This window comes from Esox lucius, chromosome 9 (assembly GCF_011004845.1).
Source record: "Esox lucius isolate fEsoLuc1 chromosome 9, fEsoLuc1.pri, whole genome shotgun sequence".
Taxonomy (NCBI): domain Eukaryota; kingdom Metazoa; phylum Chordata; class Actinopteri; order Esociformes; family Esocidae; genus Esox; species Esox lucius.
Genome location: NC_047577.1, coordinates 23236212 through 23260519, shown reverse-complemented (window position 1 = coordinate 23260519; position 24308 = coordinate 23236212). Strand labels below are relative to the sequence as shown.

Here is a 24308-nt window from a genome sequence, read left to right as displayed (position 1 = left end):
GTTGAGAAATTCAAAATCCCACCAACAGAGCAGTGTAAATAATACAAATAGAAAATAATTATGAACTATAAATACAGTTGCACTTAGCTTTATTTAAATTTTAACAAATTGGTAGTTTGTTTTTACTAAACTTCAACGACAGCATTATAAACTATACAAATAAATTGGAAAAATTAAAACAAGTAAATGTAAAAAACTGCTTGGCCATATTTATTTGATCTTAAAATAAAAAAGCTCACCAAAATAGTAACATTTCTAATAACTGAAATGACAAATGTTTACTATATTGGCCCAACAAAAACAAAAACATACCAAGACCACTGTCTATGAACTGAACAGCGAATCGCAGATTCCATTTACACAGTTCGCTTGAAAGAATATGCACAGTCGAGGCAGTCGGCTTTATGGCAGAGACCATCCTCAGATTAGAATGTTTACTCTAAAATATGAAATGTTTTGGATGCTATTGTTCAATTCATTTAATTGTTGCCAATGCTGAATACTGTAAACAGATCAGTAGAATTTGTATAGTTGTTGTATCGTAATACTAACAATATTAATGTACCCTTTACAGCCTTGTCAATTTATATATTTGAAATGACTAACTCCCAGTAAACGGTAAGTTTAACCAGTGTAAGTTAAAATGTTGCCGCTGCTTTGGCTGCTAACACAAGATAGCTGGCTGTATGCTAGATGCATATTTTAATAGGCCTACAATGTACATTTTGAAGTAGCCTACATTTAAATGTAGACTGCGGCAACACTCGGCTCGTCCATTAGTGGAGTCATTTGAGAGAAAAAAATACTATGGACAACTATATTGTAGTTAAGTAGACAACTACGACAAGCAACGTCTAGCCGCATAGAACTCTATGAAATAGTCATCAAGATGGTGTGCTTTGTGTGCAGTCTTTGAGTGACTGATTAGCAGCTCCAGCCCCCCACATGAACCACTTACTGATAAACTGAAAGAATTAAAAGACAATCTGAAAACTGAATGTTATAGAAGGTTTCATAACAGAATGGTTCTCATCTTTTAAGTAGTATATCTTCATCAATTAATAAAGCACTTTTCCCCCAATAGCCCATATTAACTTGTTTAAAAATATTTCATTTTATATATTTCAAAATATTGCATTTTAATATAGCCTATAAAAAAACGATGTGACAAATCCTAGGACTTTCAAAAACAGGAAACGATGACTTGCTGCCAACAGATTGCTGGCCATCCTGATGGTACCCTCCACTGGCAATACAATATCACTCATCGCCAGTCGGTCCTGCTCAACATCACTCATTGCCCATCCATCCTGCCAAACATCCACTCGAGGGCTCCCCCTAGCAAGGGGTCCTGGTGACCGTACTGGACATCCACATCGTAGTCTGATGGATGTAACCCCCCTACTGCCATCCGTCCTGCTAAACATTCACTTGAGGGCTCCCCCTAGCAAGGACATGCATGCGACTGCTGGACGTCCACGTCGCACTGAGGGATGTAGCTGCCACTCCATAGTGTTCAATGTTTTTCCATTAAAAACTTTATTTACACTATCAAGACTGTACAGAAACATGTATGCTCTTTGTTCTCTTAAGCACTTTATCACATTCCTCCCATAACATGTTTCATAAAGTAAGAGTTACTCTGAGTTATAGTTCTGTTTCAGGTTACCCAAGACTCACAAGTTCAAGATTTTTTTTTTTGCCACAAGCTAGGCAAACCCAACTACAAAAAAATGAACTACAAAATAATTTTCAATCTTCTAATTGCATCTCAATAGTAATCTTGCAAGGTGTTTGATCTCTTATGTAACCATCTGCTGCAGTTTGAGATCTGGTATGAGGCTATTCCAGTTCAAGGTTGGGGGGGGCTCTGGCTGGATGGATACAGTGGTGAGCAAACCAAACAGCAGTTTCGCAATATACCGAAAAATCTATAATCAAACCACAAAGCAAGATATAAAAACAATAGGGCATAAATAAAAAGCCACATCATAAAAGCCAAAATCTAGGCTAGAGTTCAACAGAATTACAGATCTGCTGGCAATCATCCTTAATCTGTATCCAAATAAAACATGACCACATTGGTCATAATGACTAAAAGGTCTCTTGCTCATTAAACAGATCCGTATGCACCCCAGTGACACAAGTTTGTGCATATTACAATTTTGTGAAGTACTTCTTTGCCATGTGATGAAAGGCAAAGTCAGATTAGAAAACATCTGTGCCCCTTAGTACCTGGGCAAAACTACACTAAAAGTACTAGTCTACTAGATGTGGAAAATAGACCGGAGACTTGTTCATTGTCACCAAACAAGAGATGGCAAATTCTAATGCTAAATGTGCTTAATTAAAGGATGGGGAACCTGACCCTCGACCTAGCAAAATAACAGCCTCTAGCCAGCAGTTCTCCATTTTCAGGCTGCAATGTCAGACAATACCACATTAGGAATATTAAGGGCCTTCCTTTTGGAAAGCCTACAACTTGCAGTTACATAATTCTCCCCCCTCGACCTGGAACACTCAAAGCACAATTTATTGTTAGGCAGCAGTCAGTCTAGGGGCATACCATAAATTACATCATATTCTGTTTATCATTGCTGCGGGTAGGTGAGCTACTGTGTGTTGGCTTAGGAGCACAAACCTTTGGCTCCTTTTGGCTATGTCTCATAAGGGAGAAATTTGATAGGAAAAAAAAAAAGATGGAAAATGTAAGTCAGAGCCAGTCAGAAGACAAAGTAGACAAGGCATCCTGTGCAAGGATGAGGTGTTCTAGTCAACCAAGTAGGCTTAGCCAACAGAAATAAATGGGCTCTTGCCCTGAGATCACAAATATCGCTTTTTTTTGTTGAGATTTTATCCCCTTAATATGCCATGCTTGGAGAGCCGGTCAGATATGGTTCACTCACCTTGTATGGGCACATTTCCATTTAAGACAATTCCGAACAGTGTTAATTCCTACACCTCCTGACCCAGCCATGTCAAAATCAGCGGAAATAACTGAACACAAGCTCAAACCTCACCACACAGGCCCAATGTACCATTCAATCAAATTGGTGAATCGATGTTAAAAAACACCATGTGAGATAGGCCTCAAGGTGGCAAGGTAAAGTTACACTAACAGCTGCTGTAAGTAAACAACAAATGTATGCCTAAGGCCTGGTAGATGCAGCGAACGTTTCCGTCTTAGAGTGAGCTTAAATACCATTACTCTAGAGAAACCAATTCACAATAAACTGGAAAATAGCCTAATTGAACCTGGGCTTTAAGAGGGCAGTTTTAGGAAGTATATGGTTTAGTACAGAGAACACAGCAATTATCAAAATCCTTCACTGGACAGGATACTATGTGAGTAAAACTAAAAGTAGATCTTTTAGACAAGCAACACAATGAAAGTAAGGCTTATTTTAGGAATGTACTGACCCGATACCAGCATTGGTAATTTGTCTGATACAGGCCGAAGATTGGTATCGGCAACAGCAAGTCTGTGTAATGAGCCACGAAACTGTCCTAGTCAATCAATCAATCAATCAAAATGTATTTATAAAGCGCTTTTTACAACAGCAGTTGTCACAAAGTGCTTTACAGAGACACCCGGCCTTAAACCCCAAGGAGCAAACAACAGTAGTGTTGAATTTCCTAGTAATGTGCCGTAAACATACGAGTTGTCGATGGCAGGCAGACCGGAAACAATTGTCTGTTTGTCACATCCATCTTCCCATTCTACATTGCTACAGAATGTCCACAAATGCCTTACTGTACCTTGGAGTGTGCATGGAGTGTATTTGACACAGTTAAGTTTTATGACACACAGTCAGTCATTTACAACAACTATGGCAATCAAAGCATGTCAACAAAATAAAAATTGCAGTATTGAATCAGTACTTGCTATCAGCAGATCAGCAAAGTTCAGTACTCAGAACTGATACAACAAATAAAATAGCACTGGTACATCCCTGTATGATAGTGTACATTACATTTTTAGGACTAAACAACTAAAACACTGCTCTAGAACCATCTTCCTGGAAATCTACCCACCTTTGACTGAAACAGGATTAGAACAGTTCTGATGTAGAATTAGACAGCTGGTTACTAGCTAGTGGCTGTCTGACCGCTGATATGAGCAGAGAACAATTTTAAAGAAATAAGCATTTTTTAAAATTAGAGTAGCATTATATACATTAAATCTGAACAATTCATGGTTTACTGTACAGTTATGTGATAAGCGTCACATTAATGGGCACAGGTAACCCGACCGTTCGTTGCATAAGGAATATATATTTTTATTTTTAAACGGATACCATTTCTGAAAATGAACGCAAACTGCATTCCTTAAGTCACTGAGCACTATTGTTCTTCAATTCTTGCTTGATTGACAGCTAACAACAGAACTAGGTGCTTCTATCAAATGTATCCACAGTATTTCAACATGTCCGGAAGAAGCCAACCTAATTGTCTTGCCAAATAATGAAGTTAAGTAGGAAGTAAGGATTCGGTTTGGAATAAGTTAACTAACCTTAAAGCAGAGCAAACTGGTTGATTGGACTTGCTGTGGCTTGTCATGTTAACAATAAAATGGATAACTAACTATCCGACTACATGTACGGTAAATAGCTAGATACTACAGTCTGCGAAGTAGTACTACTGTATTCAATAGCAAGGTTATATAGTAGACATAACATGTTAACCTTATGAGATAGTGTACATAAGCTAGCTAGCTAATGCGTTAGCTAGTGAAATCGTAATATAAAAGACATTACTAGCTAGCAGGTTAAAACACCAAATGCTCATGTACATACCTAACCAGCCAAGTTAGCGTCTAGCGGTAGCTGGAATTTAAAAATCGTCATTTGATTTGAAGATTTTAGTACCGTTACACAGGTTGAACAGGTATATCATTATACAAAGCAACCGAATGTGGATAGGGGCAAAGTAGCTACTTCGCTTCAGTTGTTGTTTGTTAAAGATAACACTAGGAAAAAAATATTTCTGGTGTTATTTTGCAAACCGAAAGCTTCTATGTAATCTCAGCCAGAAAACCAGTTACTACCGCAGCAAGCAATTGTACAGTAAATAGAACGGTAACGCTAGCTTGGAAGCTGCCGTACAGCTGAGCCTGTTAATTGTAACGTTTATAATACCTATCGTTATGGCCTTATATGCTAGTTATCACGTTTGACTTCTGTTTCTAAGAAACATTTCGGTTGTTGTAAGATTCCGTCCCAGTCAGAAACAAACGTATTTATCTCAATTCATTTTCCGCCTTTCGAAAGTAGAAAGGTGGTTTTGAATGCCAGGAATCACGATATGGGATGGATGCTCTGCAGTCTGCAGTGGAACTCGACTCGATTACAACACTGTCGCTAGCAATGCATTCCCTGACCCTGCTCCAGCCAGGATAAGCCTGGGTAACGTTTGCTCAGACAAATAAGTGCCATTATCGCCAGTTCTACAAATTAATGAATTTGTAATAATGTTTAGATTACACTACCCAAAAATAAACCCTTACCTTGATCGAATATTATGTTTTTGCAATTTTGCTGAGAGTGATTCCGTTGCTTCAATCTGCTCTCCTCCGCCATCTTGACCCGTTCAAAATAATCAAATTTAGTTGACGTGACGTCGAGAATCCAGAATTCCCAACACCCTATTTATCAAGTTCATATGACGATCGTTTTCTGCGGGGTCCTAAATTGTAGAAGCATTCGCTTCATGCATCGGTAGTAATAGCTGTTTTGGTATACATTGTCTTCACAGACTTAAATGTTTAGATCTATTATTCAATTTATTTATTTAAGTACACCATTTTTAAATACATTTTCGTAGTAGTCAAAGGCAAGTGCTAAACAAAACTGTGTATTGTGTAACTGAAATCAGTATAAATAAACGGTTTTGGGGAATCAACTACATAACACATACAGAGTGAAAATATGTCCACAATTCGAGATCTACTCCTTTCAACCAGAATGTCAGCCGATCAACAAACTTGGAAGCCGATCATTTAAAAATATATCCAGAATCAAGGGCTTGGTGTCCCAAAAAGAACAAGAGAAGCTCATCCATACTTATATCTCTAGCAGGGTTGACTACTTTGATGGCCTATTAACTGGACTCGCCAAAAAGACTGTAAAACAGCTGCAGCTCATTCCGAATTCTGCTGCTATAATGTTAACCAGGACCAAAAGAACAGAGCACATCACTCCGGTTTTGTTATGTTATGTTTTAATTTCGTTTTATTAAATTTCAAATGTTCTATGTTTTACCAATCGTTAAATAATTAAGCGGAGCCGGCCTAGAAGAACGAATGTCACTGACTGACTGACTGACTGACTGCCTGAACGAACTCTTGTTAAATAGCGTAGTGGTTAGTGACGCCGACTACAGAACAAGTCCCGCGTTCGACTCCCGTCACCGTTAAAGCACATTATGCCTAGGATTGGATCAAGACAGACAAAAACTTCGCTGGCTACACGATTCTCTCGTCTTTTCACCTGACGAAAAAGTCAGTTATCGTAACCAATATTGATAGTTATTGTATCAATGTCATTCACAAATGTCTAATAAGCTGTTCAAATGGCCAGTGATAAAAGTTCATAGAGGCTATTTGTGGTGGAGGAAAACTTAAGAAACGTTACTCAGTTTAACACAATGCTTGATGGTGTCGAAACTCGCTATATATGATAGCATATATAGCGAGTTTCGACACCATACTCTTGTGAACTTAGCTCCGTGGTGTACTTGGGAGACCCGGGTTTGATTTCCAGGGAAGACAACAAACGATTTTTATTGTGGGCTGCTGAACCAGGCTTGCCTGGTTTCTTGTTATTCTATTGCATTTTTATATTTTTCTTATATTTGTAAAGCACATTGAATTGCATCTATATATGAATTATATATATATATATATATATATATATATATATATATATATATATATATATATATATATATATATATATATATATATACAGGTGCTGGTCATATAATTAGAATATCATCAAAAAGTTGATTTATTTAAGTTATTCCATTCAAAAAGTGAAACTTGTATATTATATTCATTCATTACACACAGACTGATATATTTCAAATGTATATTTCTTTTAATTGTGATGATTATAACTGACAACTCATGGAAATCCAAAATTCAGTATCTCAGAAAATTTGAATATTACGTAAATTATTTTTAGAAATGTTGGCCAACTGAAAAGTATGAACATGAAATGTATGAGCATGTACAGCATTCAATACTTAGTTGGGGATTCTTTTGACTGAATTACTGCAGCAATGCGGCGGGCATGGAGTCGATCAGTCTGTGGCACTGCTCAGGTGTTATGAGAGCCCAGGTTGCTCTGATAGTGGCCTTCTGCTCTTCTGCATTGTTGGGTCTGGCGTATCGCATCTTCCTCTTCACAAAACCCCATAGATCTTCTATAGTGTTAAGGTCAGGCGAGTTTGCTGGCCAATTAAGAACAGGGATACTATGGTCCTTAAACCAGGTACTGGTAGCTTTGGCACTGTGTGCAGGTGCCAAGTCCTGTTGGAAAATGAAATCTGCATCTCCATAAAGTTGGTCAGCAGCAGGAAGCATGAAGTGCTCCAAAACTTCCTGGTAGGTGGCTGCGTTGACCTTGGACATCAGAAAACACAGTGGACCAACACCAGCAGATGACATGGCACCCCAAACCATCACTGACTGTGGAAACTTTACACTGGACTTCAAGCAACGTGGATTCTGTGCCTCTCCTCTCTTACTCCAGACTCTAGGACCTTGATTTCCAAAGGAAATGCAAAATTTACTTTCATCAGAGAACATTACTCAGCAGCAGTCAAGTCCTTTTTCTCTTTAGCCCAGGCAAGACGTTTCTGATGCTGTGTCTTGTTCAAGAGTGGCTTGACACAAGGAATGAGACAGCTGAAACCCATGTCTTGCATACGTCTCTGTGTGGTGGTTCTTGAAGCACTGACTCCAGCTTCAGTCCACTCTTTGTGAATCTCCCCCACATTTTTGAATGGATTATGTTTCACAATCCTTTCCAGGGTGCTGTTATCCCTATTGCTTGTACACTTTTTTCTACCACATCTTTTCCTTCCCTTTGCCTCTCTATTAATGTGCTTGGACACAAAGCTTTGTGAACAGCCAGCCTTTTTAGCAATAACCTTTTGTGTCTTGCCCTCCTTGTGCAAGGTGTCAATGGTCGTCTTTTGGACAGCTGTCAAGTCCACAGTCTTCCCCATGATTGTGTTGACTACAGAACTAGACTGAGAGTCCATTTAAAGGCCTTTGCAGGTGTTTTGAGTTAATTAGCTGATTAGAGTGTGGCACCAGGTGTCTTCAATATTGAACCTATTCACAATATTCAAATTTTCTGAGATACTGAATTTGGGGTTTTCATTAGTTGTCAGTTATAATCATCAAATTAAAATAAATAAATACTTGAAATATATTAGTCTGTGAGGAATGAATGTATACATTTAGAGACAACTGCACCTTTTTCTTTCCTTTCCAAAAAAGTTGAAAGGAACGTTTTGAGTGAGGAACAGAAGCATTAAATTTGCAGTAACCCTTCCTCACCAGAAACCTTACTTTCCGACTTTTTTGGAAAGGAAAGAAAAAAGTGCAGTGATCTTTAAATTTTTTCCGGAGCTATATATATATTTAAACTTGATTGCTTGCTTCAGATGAGAAGCATAACAATGGCTTTGTTTTTAATAAAGGACGTAGCTGGGATTCCTAAACATTTGTGTCCACCTAAACAGTGTACATTAACCAAAAATGTATAATAATCACTTCGCACAGTGGGTGGTCCAATCATGGTTCCGTCTGTGTAGCTCATATCATGTGGCTTATCAACTCATCAGCCACACATGGTCGGTAGTCTTTAGGTTTGACTTTAAAGTTCATATAATGACGTGAGCGCACAAGCCATTGATAAAACATTCCTTTACAATTTATAAATTTCTTCACTGTTGGTTAAACCCCTAAAATGAAAAAATGCGTCCAAACCTTTATTTGTGTACATATTGGATTCACAATTGAACAAATCAAAGCACTTTTTCAGGGCACAAAAGCTATTTGGACAAATTAATATAATGCCTAAAATAAGCACTTATGTTGATATTATTCAGTTGCATATTCTTTGCATGTAATAACTGCCATGAGCCGGTGACCCATTAACCCCACCAAAGTCTTTGTATCTTCTCTGGTGATGATCTTGAAGCCTGTACTGCAGATGTCTTAGTTGCTGTTTGTTTTTAAGTTACTTTGCCTTAACTCACATCTTAAATGTGTTCAATGTTTGTACACTGAAGGAAATGATAAACTCAACACTTTTGTTTTTGCCCCCATTTATCATGAGCTGAACTCAAAGATCTAAGACTTTCTCTATGTACACAAAAGGCCTATTTCTCTCAAATATTTTTCACAAATCTGTCTAAATCTGTGTTAGTGAGCACTTCTCCTTTGCCGCCATAATCCATCCACCTCACAGGCGTGGCATATCAAGATGCTGATTAGACAGCATGATTATTGCACAGGTGTGCCTTAGGCTGGCCACAATAAAAGGCCACTCTAAAATTTTCCTTATGGGTCATTTGCAACTCTTTCCACTGGTTGACAGCAGTACATTGAAAATGAGTATCAATCAAAGGAACAATAGGCTTTATGGGTGACTAAAGTATCTTCTGGCACAGGTTACTATGAGAGTAGCAGATGTTAAAAAGTGAGGTAATGGAATGCATGGGACAGGTTTATAGTGCCATTTATAGTGCCAGTGCCACATTAAAAAAAGATACAGCAACCAGGATTACATTGTGGGTAATGTACCCTTATCGGAAATTGTTCAGGTTCCCTAATTGGAAAAGTGTTACCCAATTGTGAATCATTTTAATCAGCTCACATATTGACTACTCACATGTAAATATTCATTTGACATGTTTAAAGAAGACATTTTGCAATTATGGATCATGTCCAGAAATCCAGTATGGACAGCTGTTTGGGCACACTGTGAAAGATATTTAACAATCTGGCAGAAATGGTCTCATGTTTATTCTAAGATTAGACTTTGGTGTCTGGGTGAGTTTATTAAGAGACAGAGCTGAGAGGTGTACTGGACCGGAAAGTGATCAACACCATTTCCTATTCTAAATGGAAATCTATTTTCTTTGGTGCCCTTTTTATTAACCAAGCCTGTCCCCAACATAGTGCACTACTTCTCATCAAAAATAATAGGGTGCAATTTGGAATGCCGGCCAGGTCAGGTGAAGGCATGAGGACACATTTTCCTTGTTGTTGTCGTTTTCGGTAGATCTCTGTTGATCTAGCATAGCTAAGGACTTCAAGGCATGGCTCTTTAAGCGATACTGACAAACTCTGCAGGGACCTGTGTGAATAAAAAAAGTTGGGACGCTGCATTAAACAGAATGCAATGATGTGCAAATCATTTAAACCCTACATTCAATAGAAAATTGTTCCAAGATAACATATCAAGTGTTGAAACTGAGGAGTGTTATTGTTTCTTGGAAAAATATGCCCACTTTGAATTTGACGCCAGCAACACATTTCAGAAAAGTTGGGACAGAGACTGGAAAAGTTGTGTAGTGCTAAAAAAATTTTAACGTGGTGGAATATCACACAACTAATTTGGTCAATTGGCAACAGGTCAGAAACATGATTGGGTATTAAAAGATCTGGCAGAGGGGATGCTAAATTGTTGTTTGGAGACTTGGTGACCCCAAAATTCAACCAGCAATTCTCCAACCATCAAACCATGCCAGTGTTAGTATTTCTTGTTTAGGTAGCTTTTGTTTAACAGAAATTGCTTAATTTGTCAAGGTCTAAAACATTTTGTTTCATTTCATTTGTGTGTTTTCTGTCCATCCCCATGTTGATAGATGGCTTGAAAAGTTTGGCATTCATATTTAAAGAAAGTGAAACAAGACGTCATGGATAACCACATAAGAATTCCTAATGATGCAGATGAACTTGAAATAATACATGTAAAGGGGAAGATATTTCTATTAGATTTAGTTCCTAAAATATTGAGCTGTTCTAACTGTGACACACGTTTTGGACAAAAATATTGATTAGGAATGAATTTTCCTTAAAATAATTTTAACTCAATTTAAATGGTTGTAATTCTCTCATTTTGAGTGTCACAATGAACTAATGCCATTTTCGTTAGGTTACAAACATTAATTTTAGCAATCTATTTTCGTTATTCTACTCCGTGCATACAAAACACAAACGCACACAGAATTTTTACATAGTCTATTTTTAATTGGCTTGTAGATTTGGTGCAGTGTGCCAGTCTTTCATCCCCTATGTGTACCACAGGACTTCCGGGGTTGGCAGGTCGAAGGACCCGAATTAAAGATTAAGGTGCCTTTGTAGTGCCTGAGCACGGGCACGGGTTCATGCACAAATGGGTTTGCCCAATTAAACAGTTTTCTTTTGATATATAAAATGGGATGGTTTAAACTGCCCGTTTTGGATTGATAATGTTGTTAGATTAGGGGGACTAACTAGTACTGTGGTAGGGAATGTGTATGATGTGAACTAGTTAGCTCCATTTGCCTATTAGGAATATTAGAGTTGGTATGCTCTAGGGGGGGGGGGGGGTTGGGGTAATGCCCAAATAAAAGGGAAGGGTGTCTGATGCTGGCCACTGAACAGGCATCAGAGGTCCTGGAGTAGCAGAGACCGTAACAGTAAAACAATGAAGGTCGTTTGAGTGAATTGCCCGTTTTGTTCAATTTCACATTTGGTAACTGTTATTTTGAAATATTATAATTTATAAATTATAAAGTATTTTCTTGATTTTTGAGGCCCTGAAATAAAACACCTTATGTGCTGTCTACGGCTGTGGCATTTGTTTTAATTACATTTGGGGATAATCTTGGGGTCCACATGACACGTTAAAAAGCTGTAAAAGAATAATAGAACAGAAGAACCAGGGAGAGGGAATTGCTTTACAATAACCATACGTTCACTACAACTTTCCACAATGTCTGAGGGAACACTATAAAGTGCAAAGGGATCTTAGTCTTGGGGGGGACCAATTTACCTGCTAAAATTGGGGGGACGTGCCCCCCGGCCTCCCTACTCCTATTCCCTTACACCTCGTACTCCAAGCTGGAAAGACATTGGCTGTAGTGCCTGATTTGGGATATCATCATTACAATGCTATCAGGCTTGCAACTAGCCTCTGTTACTGATAGCGGGTGCTAGCAACTCAAACCCTGAGAACTCAAAGTACATAAAAACTGCATCCACCATAGGCCAGATAGTGTGGTGGAAATTCTTTAACTGATGTATTCTTGGTCGTCCTATACATGTATGAATGAGTTACTAGTTAAAGATGCCGAGAGGGATCTGGTGTTTGAATAGGAGACATCCTTGACTGGCACAGGCGGATTAGAGGGTTACTCGTAAATCTGTATAACCCTTTAGTGTCTCTGTTGTTTGTCCAGACATGGTGTCTCCTCAGGAGTTGAGAAGGATAAGGTGGGGGGACAGCCCGCCCTTTGGGTAAATGTTACACAAGACAGATGGGCAACAACTTACCACACACCTTCTAACATTTGAAATAAATACGGATTGTTCATGTCTTACGTCAGAGACTCCTCGGACGATTATGTTTGTAAGCGTTTGACTCGTCTCTCTTTTTTGCAAATAATGAATAAACTGTTTATTGTGCCAAGAGAATTTTGTCTCTGTTTCTTACTCCTTTAAGAGTGTCGATCGATAGAATTACCATCACAATAGTTTGACCGATAGTCAGATATACGGTGCAAGGGGCTAATTATCTTTCTGTAGGGGGCATTAGGTATTGCATATGTTTATTCATTAATACAAATGTAATAAGTATACAAATCTGTCATTTGTTTACTCATCTTCCCTTTATTTGGTTTAGGATCTAAAAACATTCAACAACAAAAAAATGTAAAATAAGAAAGGGGACCAATATTTTGGCTAGGTTTAACCTGTGTCTGAGAAACCAGCCTTCAGTTACTCAAATAGCATCACATGGAAGACACATTGGCAGGACAAGACTGCCCTCAATCTGCAAAGCCGAAATTTTGGCAGGGTCAAAATATGGCCTAATTATACTCGTTGCCAGGTTGGAGTTATCCTGGGGTGGGTTGAAGAATTTCAAAGGAGAATTTTCTATAAACAGTGTTAATGTCCTTTCTTCACTGCCAATAATAAATGGAATCAGGGGTATTGTTAATGTTGGGAGGAACTTTTAGCCGTAAGTTGTTTTGTCAATACAGCCTCAAGTGTGAAAATACTATAGGGCTGGCTTGAGTGGACCAGAACAGGCACTAGCAGTAATCTATAGGTGTCAGTAGATATGGTTCAACAGATTTCTCCGACAAGAACACAACAGAGATCTTCACACTAGATTAATTGGGATATTGGCTTTAACCGACCACTTGTCTCTAATGACCCACAGTGAAAAGAGAGAGTATAAAATGGAAGTGTGTACACAGCATTGGGAGTAATACAGTAATATAATATCATTTTCCATCAATCTTGTTAAAATTGATGGAAAGATGAATGCAGCATGTTAAGAAAATACTGGCAGACCATTTGCATTTTTCTGCACGAAAGCTGTGCATGGGACACCCTTGGACATTCCAGCATCTCTACATATATGGCAGCTATTCCATTCCCAGTGTCTGTTAAATTCCAACACAGGCACACCTGATTTTACATAATGAGGTACTGATTAGGTGATTACCTGAACCAAATATAATCTAACGAGGAAAAGTATAAAAACCACTGCTGTTGTCATCACTATCCTCTTGCAGTAGGACCAGCTGGATGGCAAAAACAGTGAGAATAGTACCTCAAAGGTAATTTGAATAAAAAAAAAATACTATTCAGCATGACAAAAGAGTTGAAAAGAAAAGCTTTGAGTGAGAAAAGAAGGGTTCAGTTCTGGCTTTACTGGCAGAGAGATACAATGAGCATCAGGTTGTTTCCACCCTGAATATTTAAAAGATAGCGGTTCATAAGAACAAGGTCAAGCAACATACATTGGGGACAACAAAGCTACAGACTGGCAGAGGGCGAAAACAACTGTCTACTGACCGAGATGACAGTCAACTCATTAGAATGTCACACAACAACCATAGGATAACATCAAGTGACCTACAAAAAGAATGGCAAACAGCAGCTGGGGTGAAGTGCATGGCGAGGACAGTTTAAAACAGGCACCTAGGGGCAGGGCTGAAATTGTGCAAAAGCTAGAAAAAAGCCCTTCATCAATGAGAAGCAAAGAAGAGCCAGGCTGAAGTTTGCAAAAGACCATAAGGATTGGACCGTAAAGGAATGGAGTAAGGTCATCTTCACTGACGAGTCACATTTTCAGCTTAGCCCAACACCTGGTCGTCTAATGGTTAGATAGAGACCTGGAGAGGCCTACAAGCCACAGTGTCTTGCACCCACTTTGAAATTTGGTGGAGGATTGGTGATGATCTGGACATGCTTCAGCAAGGGTGGAATCGAGCAGATTTGTCTTTGTGAAGGAAGCATGAATCAAGCCAAGTACAAGGTTATCCAGGAAGAACACCTGCTTCCCTCTGCTCTGACAATGTTCCCCAACTCTGAGAATAGTTTTTTTCCAGTAGGACAATGCTCCATGCCACACAGCCAGGTCAATCAAAGTGTGGATGGAGGACCACCAGATCAAGAACCCGTCATGGCCAGCCCGATCTCCAGACCTGAACCACATTGAAAACCTCTGGGAATTGATCAAGAGGAAGGTGGATGGTCACAAGCCATCAAACAAAGCTGAGCTACTTGACTTTTTGTGCCAGGAGTGGCATAAAGTCACTAAATAGCAATGTGACAGACTGGTGGAGAGAGCATCAGGGTAATTCCACCAAATATTGATTTATGAACCTTTCTTAAGTTAAAACATTAGTATTTTGTTGTTGAAAAATGAATTTGTTTTCTTTGCATTATTTGAGGTCTGAAAACAATGCATATTTTTTGGGTTATTTTGACCAGTTGTTTTTTTCTACAAATAAATACTATAGATGACAATATTTTTGGGGGGAATTTGGAAGTAATGTTGTCAGTAGTTTATAGAATAAAACCAAACTGTTAATTTTATTCAAACACATACCTATGAATAGTAAAACCAGAGAAATTGATAATTTTTTCCAGAACTGTATGCTACCAATTCTCCAAGGGTATGCAAACTTTGGAGCACTCTATCTATATAGGCATACAGAGGCCCATTATCAACAAACACCAGTCCTTTGTTCCAATGGCACGTTGTGTTTGCTAATCCAAATTTATAATTTTAAAAGGCAATGTGATCATCAGAAAACCCTTTTGCAATTATGTTATTACAGCTGAAAACTGTTGCGCTGATTAAAGAAGCAATTAAACTGGCCTTCTTTAAACTAATGGAATATCTTCAGCATCAGCTGACCAGAAACAAAGAACTTTCTTTTTGGCAACTTGTCAGTAAATGTTTTTGAGTGATGGAGGCTATTCAATGTAGGAAATTGCCAAGAAACCAATGATCTCGTGCAACGATCTCGTGCAACTTTGTGTACTACCCCATTCACAGAGCGCAAACTACACATTACTCAACTGTCAGCTTCATTAAATAATACCCGCAAAACTCCAGTCTCAACGTCAACAATGAATAGGAATCACTGGGATGCTGGTGTTCAAGGCAGTACTATGCACACACTTTCTGAGGGGCATGTGCTGAATCTGAAAAAGTGGGCAGAGTTTTCGGCTCACACGGATGGATGATGTATTGGAGTGAGTGATGTGCGAAAAAAATTGAAGACGCATGCCCATCTGAGTGAGTGACCCACGCAAAAAAGACGGACGACGCTTTGTGCAACGTACGTCACCATGGCTGACGGGCACATGTCAACTGGAAAGGGCACTAGATAGCAAAGGGGCATGTGCTCTGCACAGGTTGAGCCTTAACTGTGAACGTGCCTTCTTCTAGGCAAAGTTGCAAAGAAAATCCATATCTCTGACTGGCCAACAAAAGAAAAGATTATGTTGGGCAAAAGAACACAGACAATGGACAGGGGAAAATGTTTGCCTAGAAGACACCAGGATATAGAAACAACACTAATCCAGCAGCAGAGCTTTTCAAAGAACTAGCGACTTAATACGTAAATGGTCAAAACCTCAAAGCAATAATGGGCAGCAGCCAGACTAGACCCAGACAAAGAGACCAGGTAAGGAAACGCCTTGGATCTTGAGTTCATGGTGCAAAAGCGGAAGTTGACCAAATTGCTGTTGTTTTACAAAATAAGGTGTACCCTACAATAGGGCACTGATAAACTCAGGAGGGTCCCCCACCGGGAGGTTTGGAAGATCCCCCACAAGTAGGTCTGGAGAGTCCTACACAGTAGGTCTGCAGTGTCTCCATCACTGTTGTGTGACTGTGAGGGACACCATGGTTGGTGTCAGCTGGTGTACAGTTGTAGAGTGCTCCCACAGTGTGAGCTCAGTCAGCTCCATTGGCCCTGGAGAAGGATGTGGAACTGAAATAGAAACCAGTTAGTATTGCACAGGTGATAAGGACAGGTCTCTGTTCCTGGAAAAGGCTGAAGCTCCATGGCAGGAGCATGTGTTGTAGGCCCAGACACAAACTCAAGCTCCATGGTGGTAGCAGGTGAATCTTCACTCCAGGAAACCGGCTGAAACTCAGTGATGGGTTTCTCCTGAAGGGTGGGCTGTCATTGCTCATCTGGCTCTGGAGAAGTTTGACAGACTCCAGAACTGGGGTAAGATCTGAAAGCAAGCCTGATGCTGATTGTGTTTTGCAGTTTGTTGAAAACATAGGCACAAATATCTTTTAACTTCAGGCAATAAAACAAATATTAATAACATATTTCTCATAGCAAATGCATTAGAATAACAAACTGTAGTTATCTCAGTATTAATATTATGTTCCTCATGTTTATCAAGGGTGTTAATGAGAATACAAGGACATTGTTGTGTGTCAACTGGCAAATGTTTAATGACTGCACATGCTCACAGTGAATTCTTCAGACATGGTGGTGTGCCAATTACAAACATGGAGACACAGTACAACTAACGAAACACAATACATAGAAACAGTCCCAGTATTCCTCTTGAAAAATATGCCCACTTGATAGAAGACATGTCCCAGTGTTTGAAAATCCCAACCCTTAGGACTCTTTGTTTAGGGTTGACACTGGTGGGTTGCTCCTAACCATTGGATAGTAAGCTGACAGTGACACATAAACTATTAAAGTTGAGTTCAAAAGGTCCTCCAAAGAAGAAGACCATTAACTAAAAGTTGAGAAACACTGTTCTAGTTAACATACTGCACAGACACCCACTCAACTGGCATACACATATACAGTATGTACAATATAATGTGATTATAAATGTCTGTCTTGAACTCATTCATTTGCAAGTACAAGTTCAATTGCAGATACTGAGTGATCTCTTCTATTGCAGTTTGGCACATACCTTTATACTATTTTCCTCCAGTGTTTCCCCTAGCTAGAACCATCCAACACCTAAATATCATAGCAATTCATTATTTTCAACCTCTAATTATTATCCTTGCTAGACTGCACAATATGTGCAAACGGTGATATTTCAGTTGTTTTACAAAATATTGTGATTGCGATTGCTGAAGTATATTTAGACAAGGTTTAAGATATAGAATGTGTCTACTTTTGAAATTATAGAAATGTATTCATTTTTATTTAGAAGCAAAGTGGCAACCAGCTGATGAATTCTGAGATTCATGGCCACTGTTTGTAAAAGTGGTGCTGTAGAGTCAAAACAAGTTCCCCAAAACTGTGTAATCATGTCATGTAGGTGCCAATATGCGTCCAATGCCATCAAAAACAATCAATTTGAAACTCAGATGATGGCTAAGTTATGATAGCGATTTTATAGTAAAACAATATATAATTAATCCAATCCCAAACTTATTTTGTAATGCATCTTGGTGTGTGTATGGGAAGCAGCCACAGAAGGTGAAAAAAGTAATCTATGAAAACCAATCTTACAAATTGATGTGTTTTAAATTATTTAATGCTTGTGTAAAATAAATATTGAATATGTCAATATTTTGATTTGGTTAACTGTATAGCCTTATTCATTGCCCTAGATATTGTTTTAAATAATTTTAATCCACGTAAATTAGAAACAAATCTAGGGGAAACACTGGGTGTATAGCTTTTAATGTACATTTTTACAGTTCTCATGATCTATCTTTGAGCATCTGAAAGTTGTACCACTGGTCACTGACCATTGACATCAATTTAATAATGAAGACATAATGTAAGGTTGAGTCCTGCATCAGGTTTAACCCCTTTCACTTCCTGGTTGGTGACCCAAAAAAAAAAAATCAGCTGGTGGGTGAAAAAAAAAAATCCTCAACCATGGGTCTGTTACTAGTATATTGACATAATATATTGACAGAAACTGTTTCAATCAAGATAGCTAATTGCAAAATACATGCAATTTTCCTCCTCTCTATTCTGCTGAGTACTGTGATGCAGCTCTGTGTAGCAGGCACTGGGCAATCCACCACAAACCTATTAACCTGTCGGGTTGCATAGAAACTGGAATACACGGTACTGTTGACCATGCATGTGCTGTTTCTAAACATAGAGGCACGATATCGCGAGACTTCTAGGAATGCTTGTAAAGCAGATTTGATAGACATGGGATTTTATAGGTCTGAATTGTCTCCATACCTGTCATTAACACAACCATGTGAAATAGAATTTAAATTTTAGTAAACAAAATGGCCAATGTGGAAGTGCCTTAAATGTGTTTCTGCGCACAAGCTGTGCTAGCAAGCAATAGCATGACATAGATACACACGGTGACACACTTCTTAACATGACCACTCCCGAGTACAGGCCATGGGGTATATATATCTGCATCTATGACGTTTCCCAGCCCCCCCACACCTGTGGAGGGTTATGGGAGTGAAAATTGTTGACGTCCATTGAAATATACTTTCAGGTCGTCTTAATAAAAAAAAAAGATATACCTAAAAACACATTAAGTCTAAAAAAAATTTTTTTTTGCATTTCAGACTGTCACATGGAATGTGCCACAATCAGCCAAAGATCAGATTTTAATTGACTTACTCAGCTGTTTTATTTTCTTCAACAACAGTAGAAATAAAGTTAAAGATTAAAGTTTCATCAACTGCCCAAGTATAAGGTAAGATGAACCTCTTTGATTTAGGCTATACACTCACCTAAAGGATTATTAGGAACACCATGCTAATATTGTATTTGACCCCCTTTTGCCTTCAGAACTGCCTTAATTCTATGTGGCATTGATTCAACAAGGTGCTGAAAGCATTCTTTAGAAATGTTGGCCCATATTGATAGGATAGCATCTTGCAGTTGATGGAGATTTGTGGGATGCACATCCAGGGCACGAAGCTCCCGTTCCACCACATCCCAAAGATGCTCTATTGGGTTGAGATCTGGTGACTGTGGGGGCCATTTCAGTACAGTGAACTCATTGTCATGTTCAAGAAACCAATTTAAAATGATTCAAGCTTTGTGACATGGTGCATTATCCTGCTGGAAGTAGTCATCAGAGGATGGGTACATGGTGGTCATAAAGGGATGGACTTGATCAGAAAAAATGCTCAGGTAGGCTGTGGCATTTAAACGATGCCCAATTGGCACTAAGGGGCCTAAAGTGTGCCAAGAAAACATCCCCCACACCATTACACCACCACCACCAGCCTGCACAGTGGTAACAAGGCATGATGGATCCATGTTCTCATTCTGTTTACGCCAAATTCTGACTCTACCATCTGAATGTCTCAACAGAAATCGAGACTCATCAGACCAGGCAACATTCTTCCAGTCTTCAACTGTCCAATTTTGGTGAGCTCGTGCAAATTGTAGCCTCTTTTTCCTATTTGCAGTGGAGATGAGTGGTACCTGGTTGGGTCTTCTGCTGTTGTAGCCCATCCGCCTCAAGGTTGTGCGTGTTGTGGCTTCACAAATGCTTTGCTGCATACCTCGGTTGTAACGAGTATTTATTTCAGTCAAAGTTGCTCGTCTATCAGCTTGAGTCAGTCGGCCCATTCTCCTCTGACCTCTAGCATCAACAAGGCATTTTCGCCCACAGGACTGCCGCATACTGAATGTTTTTCCCTTTTCACACCATTCTTTGTAAACCCTAGAAATGGTTATGTGTGAAAATTCCAGTAACTGAGCAGATTGTGAAATACTCAGACCGGCCCTTCTGGCACCAACAACCATGCCACGCTCAAAATTGCTTAAATCACCTTTCTTTCCCATTCTGACATTCAGTTTGGAGTTCAGGAGATTGTCTTGACCAGGACCACACCCCTAAATGCATTGAAGCAACTGCCACGTGATTGGTTGATTAGATAATTGCATTAATGAGAAATTGAACAGGTGTTCCTAATAATCCTTTAGGTGAGTGTACACTGCAATTCATTAATTTATTTTGTTCTAAGGTACTTGCTAGCGTATTTCAACATATTATATTCTTGAAACTGGTATTTAACCTACCTTAAATTATCACCAAATACTTTTTGCCAATTTAGCCCTTTTGACTGTTGCTAGTTATAACGTCTGTGAACTAGGAAAAAAGCAAGTGGTAAACAAAATGTTTAATGCAACAGGACTTTGCAGTCATTGTTTGCTGTTGGCTAGCAAATAAGAGGGGAAAATTAAGTATAACGAAAAGAATATGTTCTTGTGACAGTTGAGTATGTTAACAACAGAATTTGAGGCTTTAAAAAAGGTTTTTCAAAGCATGAAGAAATATAGATTCCTTAGAATGATGTTAGGAATTAGGGGTAATTGTATGGGCCTGACAGGAGTACCCATGTGTAACACACCTCACTATATGTATCTATTGCCTCTATTGACTGATAATTTCTATTGGAGAAGCACATTTGATGTATTCTACCAAACCATCTTTGCCAAGTTCCCAGCAAAATGTATAAACTTCATTGTTGTCAATGCACTAAATTTAGCTTATAAATATTCCCACTCGCCAATAATGACTTTCAGTAGACAAGGGTTATTAAGATTCAGATTTTATCGTGTATTTAAACTTCAATATTACAAAATGGAAAGTGCAGTTATGCACCCTGTAGGCTTAGTTGCAGATAACGCAACAAGAAAAGGCAGCGCAGTATGAAGGTGAGGGCTTGTGTTAGGAAATAGAGGCAGTTAAAAAAACAAAATGTATGATTCAAAATTAATACTGCTTTTGGGTATACTACATTTTCTAACTGGCAGGTAGACAAATTAATTGCATTCAAGAAAGGGGAATAGCTCACAGTCTAGAGTGTGGGCTATTCCCATATTAAGCTAATGAGCTCATTAGCTAAATACATAGATGTTATTAGCTAAATACATAGATGTTATTATTGGCCGGAACAGGGTGGGCTCATTGAACAATTAATTCTTGGCTGGGTCCAAAAAATCTTCCCTGATGTCAGGTGGGCAGCAGCTCAAAATAAATCAGGCCTGTGCAGGACTTCACTGTAGGCCACTATCTTTGGACCACTAAAATAGGTCATGCAACAAAAAAAGACAAAGTTCAAAATGAATTCAGTCCACGTGAATTTTGCACAGGAAATGTCAAATCCATTGTAGTGTGGAGTTAACCTCACTGAAAGGATGCATTGCATTGTAGGGCTTTCCTCTGTGATATGGATCTGGATCCAATCCAACCATTTGCAGCTCCTTTTTGTAAACAAAGCAAAAACCGAAAAAGGGAATCCTTTAAAATAGTTTTATAACACCTTGTTTTCCATCCTCAAGTCTACAGAAAAAAGGGTTTCCCTTCACTCTTGTTTTTGTTCTTTAATTTTCCTCCCTTAGGTGCCCTTCCTTTCTTCCACTCCCCTGTCCGCTGATGACGAACTTACGCAGTGGCTGTCTTTTCTTTCTGATTTCAGAGGTGTGAGGAGGTGGAAAAGCAAAGCTTGAGGGTGTAAGGGTTGGAACCGTCTGTAGATGGGAAAACATAAGAGGAGATTAAATGTGTGTGTAAACATAGGACATACACTCACTCTGCATTATGTATTGAAGTTAACAAGTTAACTCTTTAAAAGAGCAACTTGCAACACTTAAAGCCTGCAGGCATAATTACTGACTGCCTGTTAAGCATGAACAAACCTGTTAAGCATGAACAAAAACATATTATAATAAGGCTTCTTTTATGAAATCGCTTCAAGTAAAAACTTTCAAATGCTTATTTACTAGTCAGGATCATATTGTGTTGCCTCAAGGCGTTTCTCCCATTCTTTATTCAGACTATTTTCAGCTTAGGCCTCCCACAAAGAGAGGGAGTGAGAGGCTCTAAGTATCAAAGCCATTGTTACCCAAGAAAGCAACGCATTCTACTGCCATTTTCTGCCAAGTAATAAAAGCGCACAATGGAGGTCTTTGAAGAGGTTCTATTTTTGTTTTGCCTCACTATTCTAAAAGCATTCTATTATCAGATTTTAGTTTGCCATGTCTGCCCACATGAAGGAAATTACCTGTGGTGAAGGATCAGTAGGGAAGACAAAAACACAATTTTCTTTAAGTAATATAAATGTGGGTGTTTCTGTGAAAGGAGGCTATAATGTGTTGTCTGATATGTCTATTTAAAAGGGAGGAGTATAAGAGCCTGGATGAGTGTTTGTGTGCTTTTATTATCTTGCATTACACTGTGTTTACATTCGTCCTCGCCTTTCCCTCTTGTTGCTCATCCATGATCACAGGTGATGACCTGTTCATGTCACACAGGCTAAATATATGTATACTACCACCCGTAGCCTACTATGAACTGTTTGTTATTTATAGCCATTTAAGGCTATATTATACAGTCCACTACATTTTCTTTGATGTAATATTGTACCAATAATGTCCAGGCGATAGCTTTCGTAGACAGTTGACTGCAACTGTAAGGCGCAGGTGTTACATCGAAGATGACACTTAAAGTTGAAACGTGGCAGTGATTGTATATAGGTCTGTTTATGACATGTATTGTAATAAGTTGGATTACACTAGCATGTGACATACACTAGCATTCCAAAGTTTGGAATCACTTAGAAGACACCTCGCCTTGTACGACCATCCTGATCTTGCCAACTCACATTCTATTTCAGTCTGGACACACACATTTTAAATGTTTGGTAGGGTCATTGAAACTGGCAAGTTATTCTGCATGCGATTGGTTCACCCAATCAAAACAATGATACATATTACGCTTTTCCCGAAAAAAAGTCTTAAATGCTGTTATTTGTGGTCTTTCAATGAAGTTACCCCTTGTACTTGTGATATAACTGATGCTGAAGAACTTTAACACCAACATCTTCAAGAGCAACCATTGTTGTTATGATGTTAATTTTTTATATTTCATGCTTTTTGTGTTTTTCATTATTATTAGAGAGCACTGATTGGTCCGCCCATAACTTGGACGGAGGAAGACAAAATGACATTGTTTGTATCCAGACTGATGTGTGGAGGGAAACAGAATGTGAGCTTACAAGATCAGGATGGTCGTACCAGGCTACTATACGCCTAAGTAGATATTGCAATGAAAAGCAGACATTTCCAATACTATTTACAATAGTCATTTACAACATTAACAATGTACACTGTTTTTCTGATCAATTTAATATTATTTTAATTAGACTTTCTTTCAAAAACAAGGACATTCCTAATTGACCCCCAACTTTTGAAATGTAAAATTACATTTAGCCGTTTAGCAGATGCTTTTATCAAAATGTACTTACACACACAAGACTGCAAACATTTTACATACAGTTAGGTCTGGAAATAAATTAACACTGACAAGTTTTGTTATTCTGGCTGTTCACCAAAATATATTCAAGTTACAGTTAAATATGGACTTTAAGTGCAGTCTCTCAGCTTTATTTGAGGATATTCACATCCAAATTGGAGGAAGGGTTTAAGAATTATAGCTCTTTAATATGTTGCCCCCTCTTTTTCAAGGGATCAAAAGTAATTTCATGGTGGGCTATTCCTTTGTTATTTCTTCATTTAAGCAGGCAAATGGTCTGGAGTCGATTCCAGGTGTGGCATTTGAATTTGGAAGCTGTTGCTGTGAACCCACAACATGTGGTCAAAAGAGCTCTCAATGCAAGTGAAACAGGCCATCCTTAGGCTGGAAAAAAAGATATATCAAAGAGATAGCAGGAATATTAGGAGTGGCCAAATCAACAATTTGGTACATTGTGAGAAAAACACTGGTGACCTCGGCAACACAAAAAGGCCTGGAAGTCCATGGCAGACAACAGTGGTGG

At 38.7% G+C, this 24308-nt stretch overlaps 2 protein-coding genes across 6 annotated transcripts in view; both read right to left on the bottom strand.

The window, feature by feature from the left end:
* LOC105026826 (atlastin-2) overlaps window positions 1-5610 on the bottom strand; it is a 43619-nt gene extending 38009 nt beyond the window's left edge. For 4 of the 5 annotated variants that reach the window (XM_034294337.1, XM_034294338.1, XM_010898565.3 and 1 more), the window contains exon 1: window positions 5507-5610. In XM_034294337.1, coding sequence (XP_034150228.1) covers window positions 5507-5579 — 73 coding nt within the window. In that variant the 5' untranslated portion in view covers window positions 5580-5610. The remainder of the gene's footprint in view (window positions 1-5506) is intronic. The other variant, XM_034294340.1, reaches the window with a different exon arrangement.
* A 14806-nt stretch (window positions 5611-20416) lies between these two features.
* The window catches only part of LOC105026825 (heterogeneous nuclear ribonucleoprotein L-like), a 75802-nt gene continuing 71910 nt past the window's right edge, over window positions 20417-24308 (bottom strand). Inside the window, exon 13 of the mRNA XM_010898564.3 lies at window positions 20417-22002. Within this exon, the coding sequence (XP_010896866.2) occupies window positions 21947-22002 (56 nt within the window). The 3' untranslated portion in view covers window positions 20417-21946. The remainder of the gene's footprint in view (window positions 22003-24308) is intronic.